The sequence below is a fragment of the Natrix helvetica genome (assembly GCF_964273705.1).
Source record: "Natrix helvetica genome assembly, chromosome: 8".
Taxonomy (NCBI): Eukaryota; Metazoa; Chordata; class Lepidosauria; order Squamata; family Natricidae; genus Natrix; species Natrix helvetica.
This window is the reverse complement of record NC_138559.1, coordinates 1,540,041-1,558,769: the sequence shown is the minus strand read 5'-3', so window position 1 is coordinate 1,558,769 and position 18,729 is coordinate 1,540,041. Positions and strand designations below refer to the sequence as shown.

Here is an 18,729-nt window from a genome sequence, read left to right as displayed (position 1 = left end):
TTGGAGAACCTAGAACTACGCCAACTACAGTCTGACCTAAGCATAGTACACAAAATTATCTGCTACAACATCGCACCTGCTGATGACTTCTTCAGCTTCAACCGCAATAATACCAACAGAGTGGCCAACGCCTGGAATGCTCTACCTGACTCTGTTGTTGCATCCTCAAACCCCCATAACTTCAACCTCAAGCTGTCGACTGTGGACCCCACCCCATTCCTAAGAGGTCCGTAAAGGGGGTGTGCATAAATGCACCAGCGTGCCTACCGTCCCTGTCCTACGGTCCCCATTTATTCGTCCCCATTTCCTGTGTTCATGTCCATGTTTATACTTTATTATCTCGTACTTGCTTGACAAACTGAACTAAACAAAACAAAATAAAATAAAGTAATGAAATAAATAAAATAAAATGATGAAATAAATAAAATAATAATAAAATAAAAAAATAAAGTAAAATAAAATAAAATAAAATGCCCATTTCTGCTCTAATCCCAGCCACAACTCCTGGAGAAAGCCTGCCAGGTGTAAAGGCAGCCACAATTCTCCCAGAAATTCTCTCTGATACTGCAATAGGAAGTGGCCAACTCTTTGCTGGCTTGCATTCCCTCTGAAGCTTAGCCAAGCAAGGAAGGAAAATTGCTTGCATAAATCCCTTTCCAAACTAGAGTAATTGCTGCAGTAAGAATCCAGATCCTTATTTTGTGTTGTTTTTTAAAAAAAAAATCAAACAGGAATTTGCAGAATAGAAGAATGGTGATTTTTTTCCCCAAGGAGTTCTCTCGGTGGCTGTTTTTTCAGCCGGGAATATGCCAATGCACACAAAGAATAGCAGCCGAACACAACACGGCAAAAGTACTGCAGGTGAAATGATTTTTATAAAGCAAGGTGTCAAAACCCTCATCTCACCAGTCCCTAGACTGCTAGAGTTTCCCAGGATTTCCAATCCAGCCTCTTCCATCAGGCTTGGCTGACATGGCTTTCAGCACAGGCTCCCCCACTCCCCTAAAAGGAAAAGGCAATAGCAACATGAAGTCACAGCCAGTCCACTTTCTGAAGTTCAGCCTGGGTGACTGCTGAGCGCTGGATTTTTCCCAGGCTCTGGAGGTCTCTGCCCAACACCTAGATCAGGGGTCTTCAAATTGGCAACTTTAAGGCTTGTGGACTTCAACTCCCAGAATTCCCCAGCCAGCATAATTTACTCTCTTGTAATCCCTTCCTCTGCCATCTCTCCACTTAGATCAGAGGCCTTCAAACGTGGCAACTTTGAGACTTGTGGCCAAAGGTTGCTTTGCTGGCTGAGGAACTCTGGGAGTTGAAGTCCACAAGTCTTAAAGTGGCCAAGTTTGGGGACCTCTGATCTAGATTGACAGATCAGATACCGGGTTTTGCTTCACTCTTTCCCAGTCACTACAAACATGTGGTTCACTCAAACTGTCACCTGGTACTGAATGTCCTCGCTGGCAACGTCCGTGAATCAGAATAAGGAACAGGTCACCTGTGGGGTGTTAGTCATGAGTGACAGGACTTAAGAACACAAACCAACCCACCCAAAGAGACGTCTATGGAGATTGTCAGTCATCCAGGTCACGGTTGCCCCAAAGCTGCTTTTTCGAGCTGAAGAAGCTTCTTGAATGAGAAGCGAAAACGAGAAAGTCCAGTTGCCTCTTGAAAAAAGGACCTTTAGGGCAACTGGACCTCCTTGGTTTTTTTCTTTGAAAATATTTTGGTTCTCATCCAAGAAGCTTCTTCAGTTCACATTTTCAATCAAAGAAACCCAAGAAAGTCGTATTGCCCTTTGGGAAAAGCACCTTTGGGGTGCCCAAACAGATCACAATGTCCTCACACCCAGCTTTCTTCAGGAAAGAGCCTCACATTCACACATTATGCTGAGCTTGGCTAGTGTTCTGACCCAGGCTTCCTGAGACAGTAAAAAGCACACGCTTAGTCCCCAAAACCCTCTTTTTATTTCAACGGCTGTGAATTATGTTCATTCACAGTCCCTAATGAGTCACAAATAGTTTGTAAAGAGTCCGACAGAAGTCTGCCAAAGTCTTTCAGGATAAGGCTGATAAGCACCCAACTTTATCTCCCTTGAAATGCTGCCAAAGACCTAATTGGCAATTAGTTTTGCAAAGCCACACAGAGCACAGAGTCAAACAGGACTTCTCAGAGTTTGAACTGACCAGAACGAACAAAGTTGCTTCCTGCAAAGCTCACGTGCCTTTGCTCCTCCTTTATGTCCTATGGGAGGGGCCAATCACCTCCAAGCCTTACTCCAAAGTCACCCTTTTTGTCTTAACTGTTCTTGCCTTTGGCAGCTCAGCGCATGCGCGCACTGGGAACAGGCTCCCCCTGTTACTCTGCCTTGCTGATGTCCAACTCTGGAGGCTCTGGAAGCAGCACATAACTCCCAGATGGCCCTGGCCCCCTCTCTGCCTCTGATGCAGAGCCCTCGTCCGAGCCTTCCCCAGACTCCAGGACTGGCCCAGTATAATATCTATGCCTCCTTCACAGCATGTGAACACAGTCATCGCATATTCCAGGAAGAAGCAAGCTTTTTGCAGGGTGCTTTAATCCATTGTTGGGACTCCAAGATGACAGCAGGAGCAGCAACATCACAACAATGGACTCTTTAGCTTTTACAGCTAAGAACGGTATTTTTTCAAAGAAACGAAGGTTGTAACTAACAAAAACTGTAAACAGTGGGGGGGGAGAAGACTTGTGGACTTCAATTCCCAGAATTCCCCGGCCAGAATTCCCCATGCTGGCTGGGGAATTCTGGAAATTGAAGTCCACAAGTTTTAAAGTTGCCAAGGTTGGACACCCCTGTTTGTACACTCAGCTAATTTGCCTTTCATTAAAACTAAACTTTGAAATGATAGCTTAGCATAATGGACCAACCCAGTTATTCAAAATGAAGGGATCAGGAGTTTAAGTTTGTCTCCCTGCCAGGCAAACTTTTAAGGACCGATAGCAGTTGTCTTCCTTCCCTAAGCAGGACCGAAAGCTATCGTCAGGCCTGCAACCATCTTTTCTTTTGGGTCTTTGGCCTGACACATTTTCTGTTATTCTGCTATGCCTTTTCTATTGTGGGAAAATGGGAGGGGGGATTGTACAGAGTTAGATGATATGTAGCCATAACAAAGTTCTTTCTAGAAAGCCAAGGTCATCCTTTGTCTTTGCACCTGACAGGAACTGGATGGGTGGAAGCTGCCCACGAGGCAGGGGAAGAGTTGAACCATGGGATGGGCTTGTGGGTGTGGGGTTGCAAGATCTTGAACTTTCAACTGGGTGGGAAAAACTGGGAAGATTTCAGATTCGGGTTTTCCCAGATGTGCCAACATGTCTCTCTTAATAAATTGGAAGTTTGCCCAATACTTTGCCTCGGACTCTGATTTAATTTTGGATGCTATTTGGAACCCTGACAGCTATCTTATGCTGACCTTTAATGGCATTTGGAAAGATGGGGAAGGAGGAGGTACAACAAAGCTGAATGAATCCGATCAGGGAAGACATTTCAGCTTTTCCCCGAATTATAAGCAACATCTGGTCTTTGAACTGCATGCCAGAGGCCACTTTCCAAACACTTAGCAGCAGGGCAAGGACGGTCTTCAAGATCTCTTCCAACTCTCATATTCTCTTAAAAAAAACCTAAATTCAATGATGCTTAAATTTAGACACTATAAATTTGATTCAGGGGCTTCAGGTTCTTCTCCCACAAGGCTTTGAGCTAACCACTAGGCTGGACTGCATGAGACCTTCCCCCAGCTGTAGATGAAAGGGACTCTTTCATGAGCAGCCTCTTTCAGTTGCAGCAAGTCCATCCATGGACTCCCAAAATGAAGTCCGTGAAACAGTATCCCCATTCAGAAGCAGAGCTAAATCTGCACTTGTGAAACCGGAAGAGCTGCAGAAGGACACACTAGCTGGCGGATTTCCCAAAGCTAAACAGGGCGAGGGCCGATTAATAGCTCGGACGGAAGATCACCAAGAAATCACAGGGCTGCATCAACCCACCCAGGAAGGGGGAAGCCACAAACAGCTCCCGGACTGCCAGCTAGAAACCTCTGCGGATGTGCCCAGGTAGTCATGACTCAGCAGAATGTGCATAATGTCACATCGTATATGTGGGCATGTGCATAATCTTGCATTTATTTATTTTATCACATTGGTGTAGCGTATATTGGAGGTAGTGGCCCTTTGAGCGCTGTGGGCAACAAAATTTCATTTTAATGCATGTCGATTAGTGTACATTCGAAAGGACCATGAAATAAAAAGCTGTTATTAGTTCTAAGAGGACGACAAGGGCTGCAAGGCAATATTGCAGCTGCAAGCGCCTCTTCCAGAGAAACGGAGGATTCCTGGGCACACAACCATTGTGCAGCCACAGTTGTTAAATGGTAAGTTAGTCACACGGTCATTCCATGAATTAGTTTACTTTACTTTACTTTATTGTCACTGCACATCATACAACGAAATTAAACGCCATCTTCACTGTACGTTATAACTATAAAGATAAAGACACAAATACGCATCCTTCACCTGCTATTATATATGGAATCTGGCTTCCCCCTGGACTTTCCTGTGACCTCTTGTGACACTGCAACTGTCATAAATACTAGGCAATTGCCAAGGGTCACAATTTTGAACATGTGAGCATGGGGATACTACAATGGTCGTAAGTGTGAAAAACAGTCATAAGTCCCTTTTTTCAGTGCTGTTGTAACTTCGAACTGTCAGTAAATGAACCATTGTACATCAAGGACTACCTCTACAATAAATCAGGGGTGTCCAACTTTGGCCACTTTGAGACTTGTGGACTTCAACTCCCAGAATTCCTCAACCGGCAAAGCCACAAGTCCACAAGTCTTAAAGTGGCCAAAGTTGGACTCCGGGGCCATAAATGCTTTATAAAAAGAAGAAGAAGAAGAAAGCCAGTGGTGCTGAATTCAAAAGCACACCCTGCACAGGGTGCTTTCCACATTTATTCCACTTGAATCCCAAAAAAATTTCTCCAGGGCCAAACAGCCAAGCCGGCCGCCGAGGGAAAGGAATGTGAAGATTGAGCCAAATGCTATCTACTATCTACTCCAAGAAATGTGAACCTGTTTGGAACCAGGCAGCATGTAAACAACGTGTAGGCTTCTGTCATCCAAGAACACCTTCCAGCAGTTCCTAAGACTGCATAATGAAGTCATTTAATAGGGTCATTTCAACTACAGAGTCCGGAATGGCTGCGTAACATGATGGAATCAGCCCAAAGAGACTTCAGGGGAAGAATGAAAACTTCCCGGCTGTCTCGGAATAAGATGGAGTCTATTTGACTTGCAAGGCTTGAAGGGCTCCTAAGGCGGCCTATTCTGCTTCAAAGAAGAATAAATTACCGATCAGAGAGCAGCTAATAGGATGAATAGAATGGATCATTTCATGCCTCCAATTGTTGTGCCACACACGCACCCCAAACCTGTTGGGTGCCCGATCGCATCCCTGCCTGATGGGTGGCATCTGGACGGGGAGCTTGGAGGGACTTCCACTTCTGCCCAGCGTCCTAATGGTTATATATATATTTTTTGCCGGCTTGGCACATTCGACCAGCGGGCTCTCGCATTGAGAGAAATGCCGGGATGCCACAGACAACGCGGGGTTGCCATCCACACAAAGTTTACACAAGCTGCCACTCAGCTGAAGAGGGAGCTTCGCAGGGAGACTGCCTGGGTGGACGGTCCCCTATGGCTTATCCACATGTGAAGTCTAACCAGGAGTTACTCCAACCGCTGAATGCAGACCCCACTTAGGCCGCCTTGAGCTGTTGAAGGAAAGGCAGGACACCAACGCAGCAAGTAAACACACAACTGACTTCTCTTGTTCCAAAGTACCACTTTAATAGGTGACTAAACTACGATGAACAAACCCTCCCCCCAAGGTGATATGGTAATTAGGAAGATATTTGAACATGCTGAAATGGACAGGAAGACCATGGAGTTAAAAGAAAGAGAAGAGTCTGACTATTATAAAATTTGGAGCAGACAGTACAAGTGGTTGGAGAATAGAAGCCAAAACAAGAAATAAAAGCTTTGAAAATTATCGATTATACTATGAATAAAAATGTATATATGTAAATTTGAGTATACACACCAGATGATATTATAATATAATTATCGCATTACCATTAGAATTGTTAAAATCTACGAGAAGGCAATAATTGAAGAGTAAACCACAAAAGCAGAATATACATGCTGATACGGAAAGCTGTAAAAGTATATTATATTATGTTCTTTGTGTTTTTATCTGTTTTGTATTTGTTTTTGTATTTTTTTCTTGTGCTTTTTTAAACTTGAAAATGTTTAATAAAAACTATTTTTAAAAAAACAACTACGATGATCCAAGGCCTGGAGACTAAGCCACACGAAGAACGGTTGCAAGAATTGGGTAGGGCCAGCCTAGAGAAAAGGAGGACTGAAGGGGGGACAGGATGGCAGGATTGCAGCGTTTGAGAGGCTGCCACAAAGAAGAGAGGAGTCAAATTATCCTCCAAAGCACCAGAGGGAAGGAAACAATGGTTGGAAACTGATCAAAGGGAGAAGCAACCTAGAATTAAGGAGAGATTTCCTGAGGACAAAAAACCAGTGGAACAGCTTGCCACCAGGGGCTTTAAAGGAGAGACCGGACAGTCACTTGTTTCAAATTGTCCAGGGTCTCCTGCTTTAGCGGGGGGGGGGGGGGGGGGGCTGGACTAGAAGACCTCCAGGGTCCCTCCCAGCCCTAATCTGATTGATTGAATTGTTCACAGTCCTGTTTATAAGACTGTGATCTATTGGGGTGGTGACTGTCCCCCATGCCCAGCCAGGGAGGGTTCACACAACAGTCTCAGCGCGGTTAATGAAACAACCCAGTTTCTGAGGCCGTTCCAAAACAACGGACACACCTCACTGAACAACAAAAGCCCCCAGCTCATCTTAACAGAAACCAACCTTAGCACATTGCTAAATGCTAAATTCTTAAGCGGCCTGCAGCTGAACACAGCCAGCCATTCACAGATTTGGCACCCACCGGGGGAATTCGCTGAGCCCAGAGGCGCCCCCCCCCAGGCCAAAAAGCCACCTTTTGCGCGACTCCCCCTCTGGGCCAACCTCCTTCCAGCCTTGGAGGGTGGACCGGACAGTGACTCGGCGAAGGGCATCGGTGGCAAAGCAGCAGCACCAAGTCCTACAGTCGTTCTCGGGCGAAGGAACAACAACCACGAACACAACCTTAACCAGTGGCTTTTGCACATCTGACTTGCAAGGAAAAGCACAGGGGAAGGGTCAGAGCGAGCGAGCGAGCGCACGGGGAACACGACTCAGCTCCAAGAAGTGTGCAGTCCTGAGACAGCCGAGAGGTCTGGAAAGAGTTTCGCTCTTTTTTAATGCTGACAAGTCTTCCTTTGGATCATTTTCCCTAGAAAGCAAGAGGGGCAGGGCACAGCATGGGGGTGAGAGGGGGGGTCAGCTCCCCCCTCCCCTCTTTGAAGGACTCCTTCCCCGTCCAATCAAAGCAATCTTCCTGAACTGGTTTTAACCTGATTCTTAAGAAGGCACTAAGCTCCACATTGGTCCAACTGGGTCTGCATTTGAGGGGAGGGGGCTGTCTGCATTGCAGAAGGGAATGGGACGAGGGGAACTGTGGGCTGTTCCCCAAACTGGCTCTGCTTATTCCACCGCATAAGGGGACAGTTTAAAAGGAGAGGCACCATGGGTATGTCGGGGACTGTCTTACTCTGGGGGCTCCACATTGGCCACTTTAAGACTGGTGGACTTCAACTCCCAGAATTCCACAGCCAGCAAACCAACCTTGGCCACTTTAAGACTGGTGGACTTCAATTCCCAGAATTCCTCAGCTGGCTGAGGAACTCTAGGAGTTGAAATCCACCAGTCTTAAAAGTTGCCAATGTAGAGACCCAATGTGGTCTTGCCCAACACGATTCTGTCCATCCAATCCCACTGTGAAGAGGTCACCTCCATCCTCCAAGAGATCCAGAGGTCCACCAGAGAAGAGGCCCTTCCAGTAGCAGTCTCCCCACTTACCCCAAATATGTCCACCTCTGTCTGTCTTTTTGGTTAGTATTCAAGGGTCCTTCTGACCACAGAAGGTTGTTGGGTAACCCATTTTATTATGTGAAACTGGGGTCTCCACACTTGGCAACTATAAGACTTATGGATGTTTCCATCCTCAAAAGATAACCAAGGTCCCTGGAAGATCTGAATACAGATCTGGCTTTCATCAACAATGTGTCTTCTCTGGGAGACACCCAGAGTTGTTTAAAAGGGGCAGCCATATAAACCTTTTAAATAAATAATAGAATAACAGAGCTGGAAGGGACCTTGGAGGTCTTCTAGTCCAACCCACTGCTCAAGCAGGAGTCCAGTGATGGCGAACCTTCTCGGCATTGAGTGCCCAAACCGGAACGCTCATGCATGCGCGTGCGCCAGGGCCCTGGAAACCCAAAGACCAGCTGGCCGGTGTGTGCATGCCTGTTTTTGGGGGAACTTTTGGGCCGTTTTCAGGCCATTTTCAAGGCATTTTTCAGCCTAAAAACAACCTGGATAAACGGCCTGAAGAACAGCCTGAAAATGGCCTGAAAAAGGCCCCCAAACCAGCCAAAAAACAGCCTGTTTCTTAAATCAGAAGAGCAGCTGGCGACAGCAGCACACATGCTCACAAAGAGGGCTCTGTGTGCTACCTCTGGCACGCATGCCATAGGTTTGCCATCACGGCTCTAGACTAAACCATTGCAGACAAGTGGCTGTCCAGACTCTTCTTAAAAGCCTCGGTGATGAAGTACCCACAACTTCTATTCTACTTTTTCTGTTTTGGGCTACAGAAATTCCAGATGTTCTCCAATGTCATTCGAAGCAGAAGGCATTAAAGGGGTGAGTTGATCACTTGGGTGATCAGATGTTGTAGTTTGGAACAGCTTCAAATGAAGCACTTCAAGAGCCACAAAAGTCAGTGACCTTCTCAATGCCAGTAAGGAACTTCATTACCCTCAGACATTGCAAGCTTCTGCCCTGGAATTTTGGTGGGTATTCTAGGAAGAGAAGGTTGGAAGTACAGCAACCTTTCCCTACTGTTTTACTCTAGAGCAGTGATGGCGAACCTTTTTTGGCTCGCGTGCCACTAGTGGGGGGAGCGCAGGGGGGTCGTGTGCGGGCGTGCCGCACCCATAATGCAACGCGTGACCCCCCCAGTGCGCATGCGTGCACAACACACTTCCCCCCATTTTTACATGCTTTTTTCACCCTCCCCAGGTTCCTGAGGCTTTATAGAAGCCTGGGGAGGGCGAAAAGAGCCTCCCCCGCCCCCCCCCGGAGGCCCTCCGGAGGCTTCAGGGACCGTCCAGAGGCTTCCCTGAAGCCTTTGGAACGCTTAAAACGACCCTCCGTGCAAACTGGAAGTGACTTAAAACCAGCCTCCGAGCAAACCCTGAAGCCTCCGGAGGGCCTCTGGAGGGCGGGGGAGGCTCTTTTCGCCCTCCCCAGGCTCCTATAAAGCCTCTGGAGCCTGGGGAAGGCGAAAAATGGCTTTTAAAAAGGTGAACTTAGCTGGCCAGTGCACGCATGCGCGCTGGCCAGCTAACAGGGCAGCGCCTCGCGTGCCCTGACAAATGGCTCCGCGTGCCACTTGTGGCACGCGTGCCATAGGTTCGCCATCACTGCTCTAGAGAAATCCTTGAAATAACCTTCAGGTTTCAAGGAAGGAAGGGGAGAGACAGAGAGGAAGGGAGAGGGAAAAGAAAGAAAAGGAAGGAATGAAGGAGAAAGAAGAGAGAGAAAGAAAAGGAAGAAAACAAAGGAAGGAAGGAAGGGAGGAAGGAGAGAGAGAAAGGAGAAGGAAGGAAGGAAGGAAGGAAGGAAGGAAGGAAGGAAGGAAGGAAGGAAGGAAGGAAGAAAGAAAGAAAGAAAGAAATGAGCAAGAGGAAGGAAAGAAAGAAAGAAAGAAAGAAAGAAAGAAAGAAAGAAATGAGCAAGAGGAAGGAAAGAAAGAAAAAAAGAAAGAAAGAAAGAAAGAAAGTCACTTCTACCAACCCAATCCAGAGGCATGCTGGCATCTGGATCAAGGCACATAAAATGCCCCCCACTGCAAGGGCTAGCGTTGCACAGTGCATGAAGTTCCAAAGCTGATTTTCTTCCCTCGTGACCTTTCACAGAACCTTGTGGCATCTAGGAGGGGTTTTTGGCATGAGTTAGTATCACTCTGGGAATGCTGGTGTGTGTAAATGTTCTCTGAAATGAGGTTTCCAGAGAAGAAAACCAGCATACCAGGAAGCAGCTTAAGAAAGGACCCGTGACATCATCTTTTCCCCCTAAAGAATGACACAGAAGAAGCAGAAAGAAGACTTTGGGGGGGAAGAGGGGATTGTGTGTCATCAAGCCAGTGACGATGCTTAGTGGGTAAATTTTCTCCAAGATGGACCATCCCTGATCCGTCCCTAACCTGGCCTTTCAGGGCTTCCAACCGTGTCCTGATTGATCCCACTGTAACCAAGTCTATCCTCCTTGCTCCTAGCCGTCGTTCTCGTCTTCCCTTTTCCTCCAACCTTTCCACGCATTATGGATTTTTCAAAGAACCTGGGTCTTTTTCCATTGATCCTCCTTCCGTTCCAAGAAGCCAGTTTCAACTCTTAAAGACCACACGCGTAGAACTCTTCTAGGATGAGATGCCCTCAACCTGGCCTTTCAGGGCTTCCAATGGTGCCCCATCTCCACAGCAATTGAGACCATCCACCTTGCTATCCTCTCTTTCCTTCTCCGTTTGCCAACATCAGAGCCTTCCCTGGAAATCTGAGTCTTCAAATAACGTGCCAAAACGGGGATAATTTGACCTTGGTCATGTTGGGTTTCCAGGAGGACCCCAGGAACACAACTGTCTTCAGAGCCAATGTTGCTACCATTCTCCTAAGCCAGTGAGGGTGGACAACTACGGCACCTTAATGACCTGTGGATGTCAACTCCCAGAATTCCCGAGCCAGCAACTCCTTCCAGGTGAGATCTTGAAACTTAAAGAGATAACAATGTGCCCACAACAGCCCCTTTGATCTTAAGCACCTGCTGGCTTTGATACGGCTTTACAGCTCTGTTTAACCAATACATAATTCAGGTATTTTTTTAAAAAAAAGTTTTCCGTTTTCAAGCAAGAAGTTAGATGCGAGCATGAATTTATATATGTAAAAGTGAAATACCACTCATGCATCATCACGAAATCTCCAGAACTGTAAAGCCTACAAACTTGAAATTTGTCACGTATGTTCCTCTTGGCTTTTAGGTGCTTGCTAAGAAAGGATTTTTCAAAATGACCATCAGATCATTAGTATTTCTTATGTTATATTTAACACACTCCGATGCTAAGAGGTTCTACTCCCCCTCCCCACCTGAAAAGAACTCTGCTCCAACTGCCACTTGGGCATGGGCATGGCCAGCGCGTGACTCATCCGGCCTGCCGGCTGAGAGTTTAGACAATGGGGCCAGACTGAGGGAGAGAAGGGGATAAGATAGGAGAGGTCAATCATAACTACTCAGCTTTAACTGTCAATTTATTAAGCCCGATCACATAGCTTCATAGCAAAGCACGGCTATCCAGCTACTAGTGCTAAATAAAACTCTCTTCCTGCTTAGAAATATTTGACTCACCCTTCAGCCAAAAGACGCCCTTCCAAAGGATTCTGTGTCGCCTTAAGAGAGCAAATGGCCTTCAGACCAACTCAAAGAAAGTTTCTTGATGAGGTTGAAGACGACCTCCTTCTGGTAGTTTACTATTTCAGGGCTAAATTATTCATAACCTCAGTGCAATATGCAAAGTGTTATGTTGAGCTACCACCATCCTTCGCTCAGAGCGGCTCAGGTTCACTCACAAAGGTCCAGAGTTAAGTTGGCTTTTAGGCCCAAACTCCTGGGCCCAACAGAACACCGATCTGTCTCACACGGATGCCCTCCAGAGGAATTGGACTACCAGGATTCAGGAATCAAGATCACAGAAGCATTACTACCACTTTATTGTGCCATGGCAAGGTCACACTTGGAATGTTGCATCCAGTTTTGGTCTCCACGATATTAAAAAGATGTTGACACTCTGGAAAGAGTGCAGAGAAGGACAATGAAGGGGGCTGGAGGCAAAATCGTATGAAGAACGGTTGAGATAACTACAGTAGGTGTGTCTGGAGAATTCTGGGAGCTGAAGTCCACAAATCTTAAAGTTGTCAAGTTTGGGATCCCTGCTTTAGTCCCATCTACACTTCAAGCAATCATAATGTAGGTCTCAACATTCCCCAGGATACGGAAGGGAGAACACTACGTTTTTTTTCCCCAAACTAAACTGTAGTTTAGAGAGACCAACCACATCACCCTCATTCCAAGCTCATTCTATTGAGGTACAAGCAGGCAAGTTTCGGGGGTGGGGTAGGTGGAATGACGGAGTGGAATGGAATGAACCCATTCTCTCCATGAGGGAATCTACCGGCAAGCAGCTCACAGGATCAGCAATTACTTAACGACAAAGGCGGCTTTAACTTCCCTGCACGACCCTCTCACTCACTCAAAGCTTCCCTGCCTAGACGAGATCTCCTCTGAATCAGCAGGATTTACCCCGCCCAGGATCAGCCAGGGACATTCGCGGACACTCAGCATTTTTGTCTGGCATTCATAAGGGTTGGAGCAAGCGGGAGAGACACGATGAGGTCTGGCTGCTTGCCCAATCCCTCTGGACTCTTGTCTCCTGTCTGCGGCAATCTATCCTGGCCGGCAGCATCTGGGAAAGCTGGGGAACCAGAATCAGAACCTTCCCAGCTGGTTCTGTTCCAAAGCCCCAGAGTGGAAGATGCACCACTTGGCCTCTCATATATGCTGGAGTGAATGGCCCTTGCAAGAGGATAGAGAATTGTCCATCCCTAAAGAAGCCACGACCAGGATCTGCTAAGCCAAAAGTCCCTCTTTCTCTCTCTGGCCATTTGTGATGCATTGCATAAGCCTTCCCTCTTTCCTCTCCCTCCCCCCCTCAAGTCACAAAGAAACCAGGAAGGTCAAGGATGCCCCTTTTCCCTACAGAATCTGCTCCTCACACCAGTGGCTAAATTAATCTGATTTAATAAACCAACTGAGGACGAAAACAAAACCGAGCTTTTACAGGCAAAGCAACTGGAAAGTGTGTTTTAGCTCAAAGTTAAGCCAGGATTCTGGTTGTTGTTTTCTGCATAGCCCATGGCCAGAATGCAATCGTTAGGGAGTCCTGGCCATGGTTTAAGAGAGAACCCTGGTTTTTGAACAAACAGGCCACCTTATCCTTGTGACGCAGCAAACGCACTGAAAACCGAGAGGAAATTCCACCTAAGCATCTCGTTATCCTTTTATATACAGCGAGAGGCACCAGAAGGGAGAAGAAACGCTCGGCTTTCTCACCGGTGCGTTTGCATCAGCGAAGCCGCCGAGCACATTACGTAACACCATTAAGGAAGGAGGAGGGGTTGGTAAATGATTACGCGGGTGAAGGAAATGCGGGGGCAGGGGAGGGGGAGGTGTTGGCTGCACGTTCTCAGAGGGGCTGTTTCAGGGCTGCCTGTTTGGAAACTCAAAGCTAGGTTGCCCCCTCTGTGCCGGAGGGTCTCCAAACCTGGCAACTTGGGGACTTCAACTCCCAGGATTCTCAGCCAGATGACCTGCCTGAGGAATCCTGGGAGTTGAAGTCCAAAAAATCTTGAAAGTTGCCCAGCTTAGTGAGATGCCTACTGCCTATGCCATTCATCCCTCTTAGCCATCAGCACCAGGTAGGTAGGTAGATGGGTAGGTAGGTAGATGATAGATAGATAGATAGATAGATAGATAGATAGATAGATAGATAGATAGATAGACAGAGATGAGAGACAGAGGAGATAGATAGATAAATATATACATAGATGATAGAGAGAGATAGGAGATAGAAAAGACATAGGTAGATAGATAGATAGATAGATAGATAGATGGATGGATGGATGGATGGATGGATGGATGGATGGATGGATAGATGAAGAGAGGGAGGGGGAGATAGATAAATATAGATGACAGAGAGAGAGGAGATATAGATAAATAAAAGATATAAATAGATGACAGAGAGAGAGGTAGGAGATAGTTACATAAAAAGATATGCATAGATGATAGAGAGAGAGAGAAGTAGGAGATAAATAGATGTAGATAGATGTAGATAGATGAGAGATAGAAATAAATAAATAGATATACATAGATGAGAGAGAGACAGGAAGATAGATAGATAGATAGATAGATAGATAGATAGATAGATAGATAGATAGATAGATAGATAGATGGATGGATGATAGGTAGATACACATTTGATTTCCGCTCTCAGGAGCAGTGGCTTTCCTGCAACAAAACAAGACTGCAGGATTGTGGGAGATCAATGCCCAAATTAAATGTAAGCCTGTTTCCCCCCTAATTGGATTAGCTAAACAGCTTGGGGGGGGCAGGGGGAGGGGGGAAGAGAGGGAGACCCGGCCTGGGCTTACCTTCTGCCACGACCTCCTCCACCGTCACCTGCTGCCTCCCCACGTTGAAGACGCGGCCAACGTATCCACTGCCAGGCCCTGTGCTGCTGCCACTGCCGCCTCCGAGGGTGCCCGAACCAGCGCCGGATCCTCCCTGCTCCCGGCGAGAGTCAAAAAACTTCTTCATGGTCCCCCTTGCCCCCCCTGGCTTCTTCTTCCTCTTCTTCAGCTAGGGGGGTGCCAGGCTTCCCTCGCCACAGACACCCAGGGAGGGAGAAGGTCAAATGGGCAAGAATTCCAGCCAGGCCACGAAGCGGATGGCTGGGGAGGGGGGAGGCAAGCTCTTCGGCTTCCCCCTCCTTAAAGGGCAGCCCAGGAGGGTGTCGCTCTCTCGGTCCAGGAAGGCAGAGCCGGGCTGCGATTCGCACTCAGACCTGAGGGGGGAGGAGAGGAAAAAAGGAGAGAGGTTATTTATATAGGTCAGGGCTCCAGGGGTCAATATTGGGGGCGGTTCTTGCAAGGGATGGGAAGGTGCTCACAAGGGGCCCAAGGTGAGGAGCCCTGAGCTGGGGGGAGAGAAGCAGGGGGAGCTGGAGAGCAGAGGCCGAGGAGGCCCCAGGGTTGCCTTCTTAAGCCCCCCGAAGGAGGAGGAAGAGGGGTCGAGAGACCCCCCTCCTCCCTTCAGAAGAGGCCGGGGCCTCTCATTAACAGCCACCCCCCAGAAAGGGGGAGGAGGAGGGGGAGGAGGGCGCGAGAAGCCCCCCTCCCTCTCCCCCTGCCCCCCACAGCAGCCGCCCGAGAGGCCGAGACCTCCCCGCTTTCCTCCCCCGCCCGGCCTCCCGCGGGCGCAGCTACCTGGCCGGGCCACAGTGTTACCATCGCGGCTTCCGCTGCGGGCGCCGCGCCGGCCCTGCAGCATCGCTACACAGTAGCAGCGGCCGGAGGCGGAAGAGGAGGAGGAGGCGGCGGCGGGCGAGGAGCGGCGGGGGCCGGCAGCGAGAAGACCATGCCGAGCAGCTGCCGCCGCTGCCCGTCTCGCCCTCCGCCCGCGGCCCGCTCCGGCCAGGAAATGGGCTGTCACGGGGAGGGCCGCTTCCCCCGAGCGAGGAGGAGGAGGAGGAGGGAAGCCTCCGGCCGCCCTTCCTCTCCTGGCCCCCGCCGCCCGCCCTGAAAAGCCCAAGCGGGCAGGAGAGAGGGGAGGGGGAGGAGGAGCTTCGCGAAGGGGCTCCCTTTACTTTTCTGCCCCCCCTCCCGCTCCGTCCACCTTCTTTTCAAAACCTCACCAGCCGTTCTGCCGCTCTGCATTCTGGGAAGAGTAGTTTCCCTCCGCGGTCGACTCGGAGACTACAAGTCCCAGGGAGCAGCGGGGGATGAGGCGCTTGGCGGGCGGGGGGGCTGTTGGACGGCGCGGCGCCTGTCGGGGAGCGGGATTGGGGGAGGTGCAGTCCGGCCGGGTCTTAGGTTGCGATTTCAGGCGGGGAGGCTGCGATAGCCCGGCCTTTTAATACACGGGCTCTTGGTTCCCGTGATCGTGACGTTGGAGCCCCGCGCGGAGGGGGGGGGGCGAGGATTAAAGGGGTGTCTGTCTAAATTATCCCTTTTCCAGCCGTTTAATACGCACCCTGCGCACGGCTGATGCCAAAAGGGGGAGTTTCCTGCAAGCTTTTCCCAACCCGTCACCTAGTCCCGTCCAACTCCCAGAATTCTCTTACTCTCTTGTAATTCCTTCCTCTGCAATCTCTCCACTTAGATCAGAGGCTTCAAACTGAGCCACTTGTAAGACTTGTGGACTTCAACTCCCGGGATTCTCCAGCCAGCTAGAATGGAAGGATCTATCCCATCAGAGCAGAGGAAGCTTCTTGGATGAGACGCAAAATGCCTTCAAAACGAAAAAACAAGAAAGTCCAGTTGCCTCCTGAAAAAAGCACCTTTGGGTCAACCAGGACTGGATGATGGAGAATCTCTACAGACTTTGTACGCACCGAAATTTCATTTTAATGTGTATCAATCAGTGTACATTCATAGTGACGATAAAGTTATTCCAAGTCTAAGAAGAAGCGCAACACCATCGTTCCCACCAGCAAAAGAGCCCACGGGTGGCATAGAGGTGGCAACTAAAAAAAGCCACTAAGTCGTCCCCTGTTTCTCCATTCTGCTAAGTCCTGCTAGGTCATAGAAAGTTTACTTTATTGTCACTGCACCTCGTACAACGAAATTAAATGCCATCTTCAGTGTACATTATACATTAAAAAATAAAACACAAACACACTTCCTTCACATTCTACACAATTGTATTGAAAACCCCCGATATCGCATGAATATTGCACTATACAGTAGAGTTCAATATAGTTACCCTCTGGGGTAAAAGTTGACCTTGTTTTGGACTCAAGGGACTTACAGGCCACTGTGGTCACCACCCAAATTACGCCTGAACCCCCACGAGGTTCTCACACTCCCATCACGCAAAGGTAGAGCAACAGTCGGTTTTCCCGTGGAGGAGGATCGTGTCCAGCAAATGCTGCTGGGATTTGTGCTTGCACAACACAACCCGACATTAACACAGCAGTATGAGGCGCTGAGGATAGAAGCTGGCTGATGATATTTTAGCCCAGTGTACTGTCCGTATCCATATTTTAATTTAGTTCGGAATTCTAATTGCATGAACCCAGCTAATTGCGTTTTACAAGTCGTTAACAAGTTGTGTTCATTCATTTATTGGGAGTTAAATGTTGCCTTTTGTATACAGCAATCTTGTGAAGTTGTGTATGAAGTTAGCACCCATCCCTGTCCTAGAAAAATGAAAATATACTGGGAAATATTGAAAAGGCAGAATGTTATATTTCCCTGGATCAAAAATGGAGAAACATGTTTTTAAGCAGGAAACTGACTCACTCTTAATAGGCATAGCTGGCTGGAGAATTCTGGGAGTCGAAGTCCACAAGTCTTAAAGTTGCCAAGTTTGGAGACCTCTGATCTAAGTAGAGAGATTGCAGAGGAAGGGATTACAAGAGAGTAAGTGATGCTGTCTGGGGAATTCTGGGAGTTGAAGTCCACAAGTCTTAAAGTTGCCACAGGCAGTTCTGTCCCAGGTCTTGGGATGGGTTCCTATAATTTTTTATCCAATTAAGTAGCTCTTTCCTAACATTGCTCCCATTATTGATTTTTCTTTTTCTTTTAATGTTTCAGGCCACCCAGAGTTTTTGAAGTAGGAGAAGTCCTAAAATGAATGAGAATGAAAGGACAAATTACCTGCTGTCCATCTGAAGTTTTGCAGCTCAGTTCCAGCTGTCAAGCCAGAGGTTGTATTACCGTAAAGGAAAAAATTCAGACAATGGCTTATTCCCTAAACTATAGTTACACCAATGAAGACCTGGTAGGATATGCACGCTTAGCCTTCAGCAGGGTAATTTAGATTTTAAACAAAAATGTGCAGGAAGGCAAAAGGGGAAGAATAGGTTGTACGGATAGTCCATGATTAAAAGGAAAGAAGATACAGAATACTATCAAACATGGAATCTATTTTATCAATGGTTGGAAAAAAGAAATTAAGAATGGAATCAGTATTGTTAAGAGAATTAAATACCCAGACAACACTCTGTTTATTAAGCACCAAGAAATGTAACTAATAAAAAAATCAATAACAAGACAATTTTTAGGGGAGTGTTGCCCCGTCTTACAACTTTTCTTGCCTCCGTTTCTCAGTGAATCACTGGAGTTTTTTATTTAGTTACACAGTTGTTAAGTGAATCTTGTCCCCCATTGACTTTGCTTGTGATCACATGACCCTGGGACACGGCATCTGTCATAGGGACACACGCCAGTTGTCAAGGGTCTGACTTTTGATCACGTCACCCCAGGGTTGTTGGCGATGGTCATAAGTGTGAAAACTAGTCATAAGTCACTTTTTTCAGTGGCCTAAGTTTGAACCATTAATAAACGAATGGTTATGTTGGAAGCAGCGTCCTTCTGGGTTTAAGCTCCAAGTGGGGAAACGGACCCTGGAAACACGGAGGCTGCTTGGAAAGATGGTTTAATGGTGGACAGGATCACATGGCTTGAGCTCCTGAACAGAAAAGGGGGATCAGATGCTTCCAGATGTTGGGCGAAGAAGAAGAAGAGAGCAGGGGAAAAAGGGGGCTTGCTGAGAGTTCCTGAGTTTTTTTATACGCTCTGTTCAGCCCCACCTTTCTGTTTCCTGTTCCTGTGTAAGAAATGTATTCTGATTG

General features: G+C 47.7%; 1 protein-coding gene across 21 annotated transcripts in view; it reads right to left on the bottom strand.

Moving 5' to 3' along the window:
• AAK1 (AP2 associated kinase 1) overlaps positions 1 to 15,910 on the bottom strand; it is a 99,795-nt gene extending 83,885 nt beyond the window's left edge. For 13 of the 21 annotated variants that reach the window (XM_081960939.1, XM_081960958.1, XM_081960957.1 and 10 more), the window contains exons 1-2: positions 15,768 to 15,910; positions 14,525 to 14,937 (exon numbers count right to left, since the gene is read on the bottom strand). In XM_081960939.1, the coding sequence (XP_081817065.1) occupies positions 14,525 to 14,690 (166 nt within the window). In that variant the 5' untranslated portion in view covers positions 14,691 to 14,937; positions 15,768 to 15,910. Of the gene's footprint in view, positions 1 to 14,524; positions 14,938 to 15,358; positions 15,621 to 15,738 lie in introns of those variants that run through there. The other 8 variants (XM_081960948.1, XM_081960949.1, XM_081960951.1 and 5 more) reach the window with 5 other exon arrangements.
• Positions 15,911 to 18,729: the final 2,819 nt, after the last annotated feature.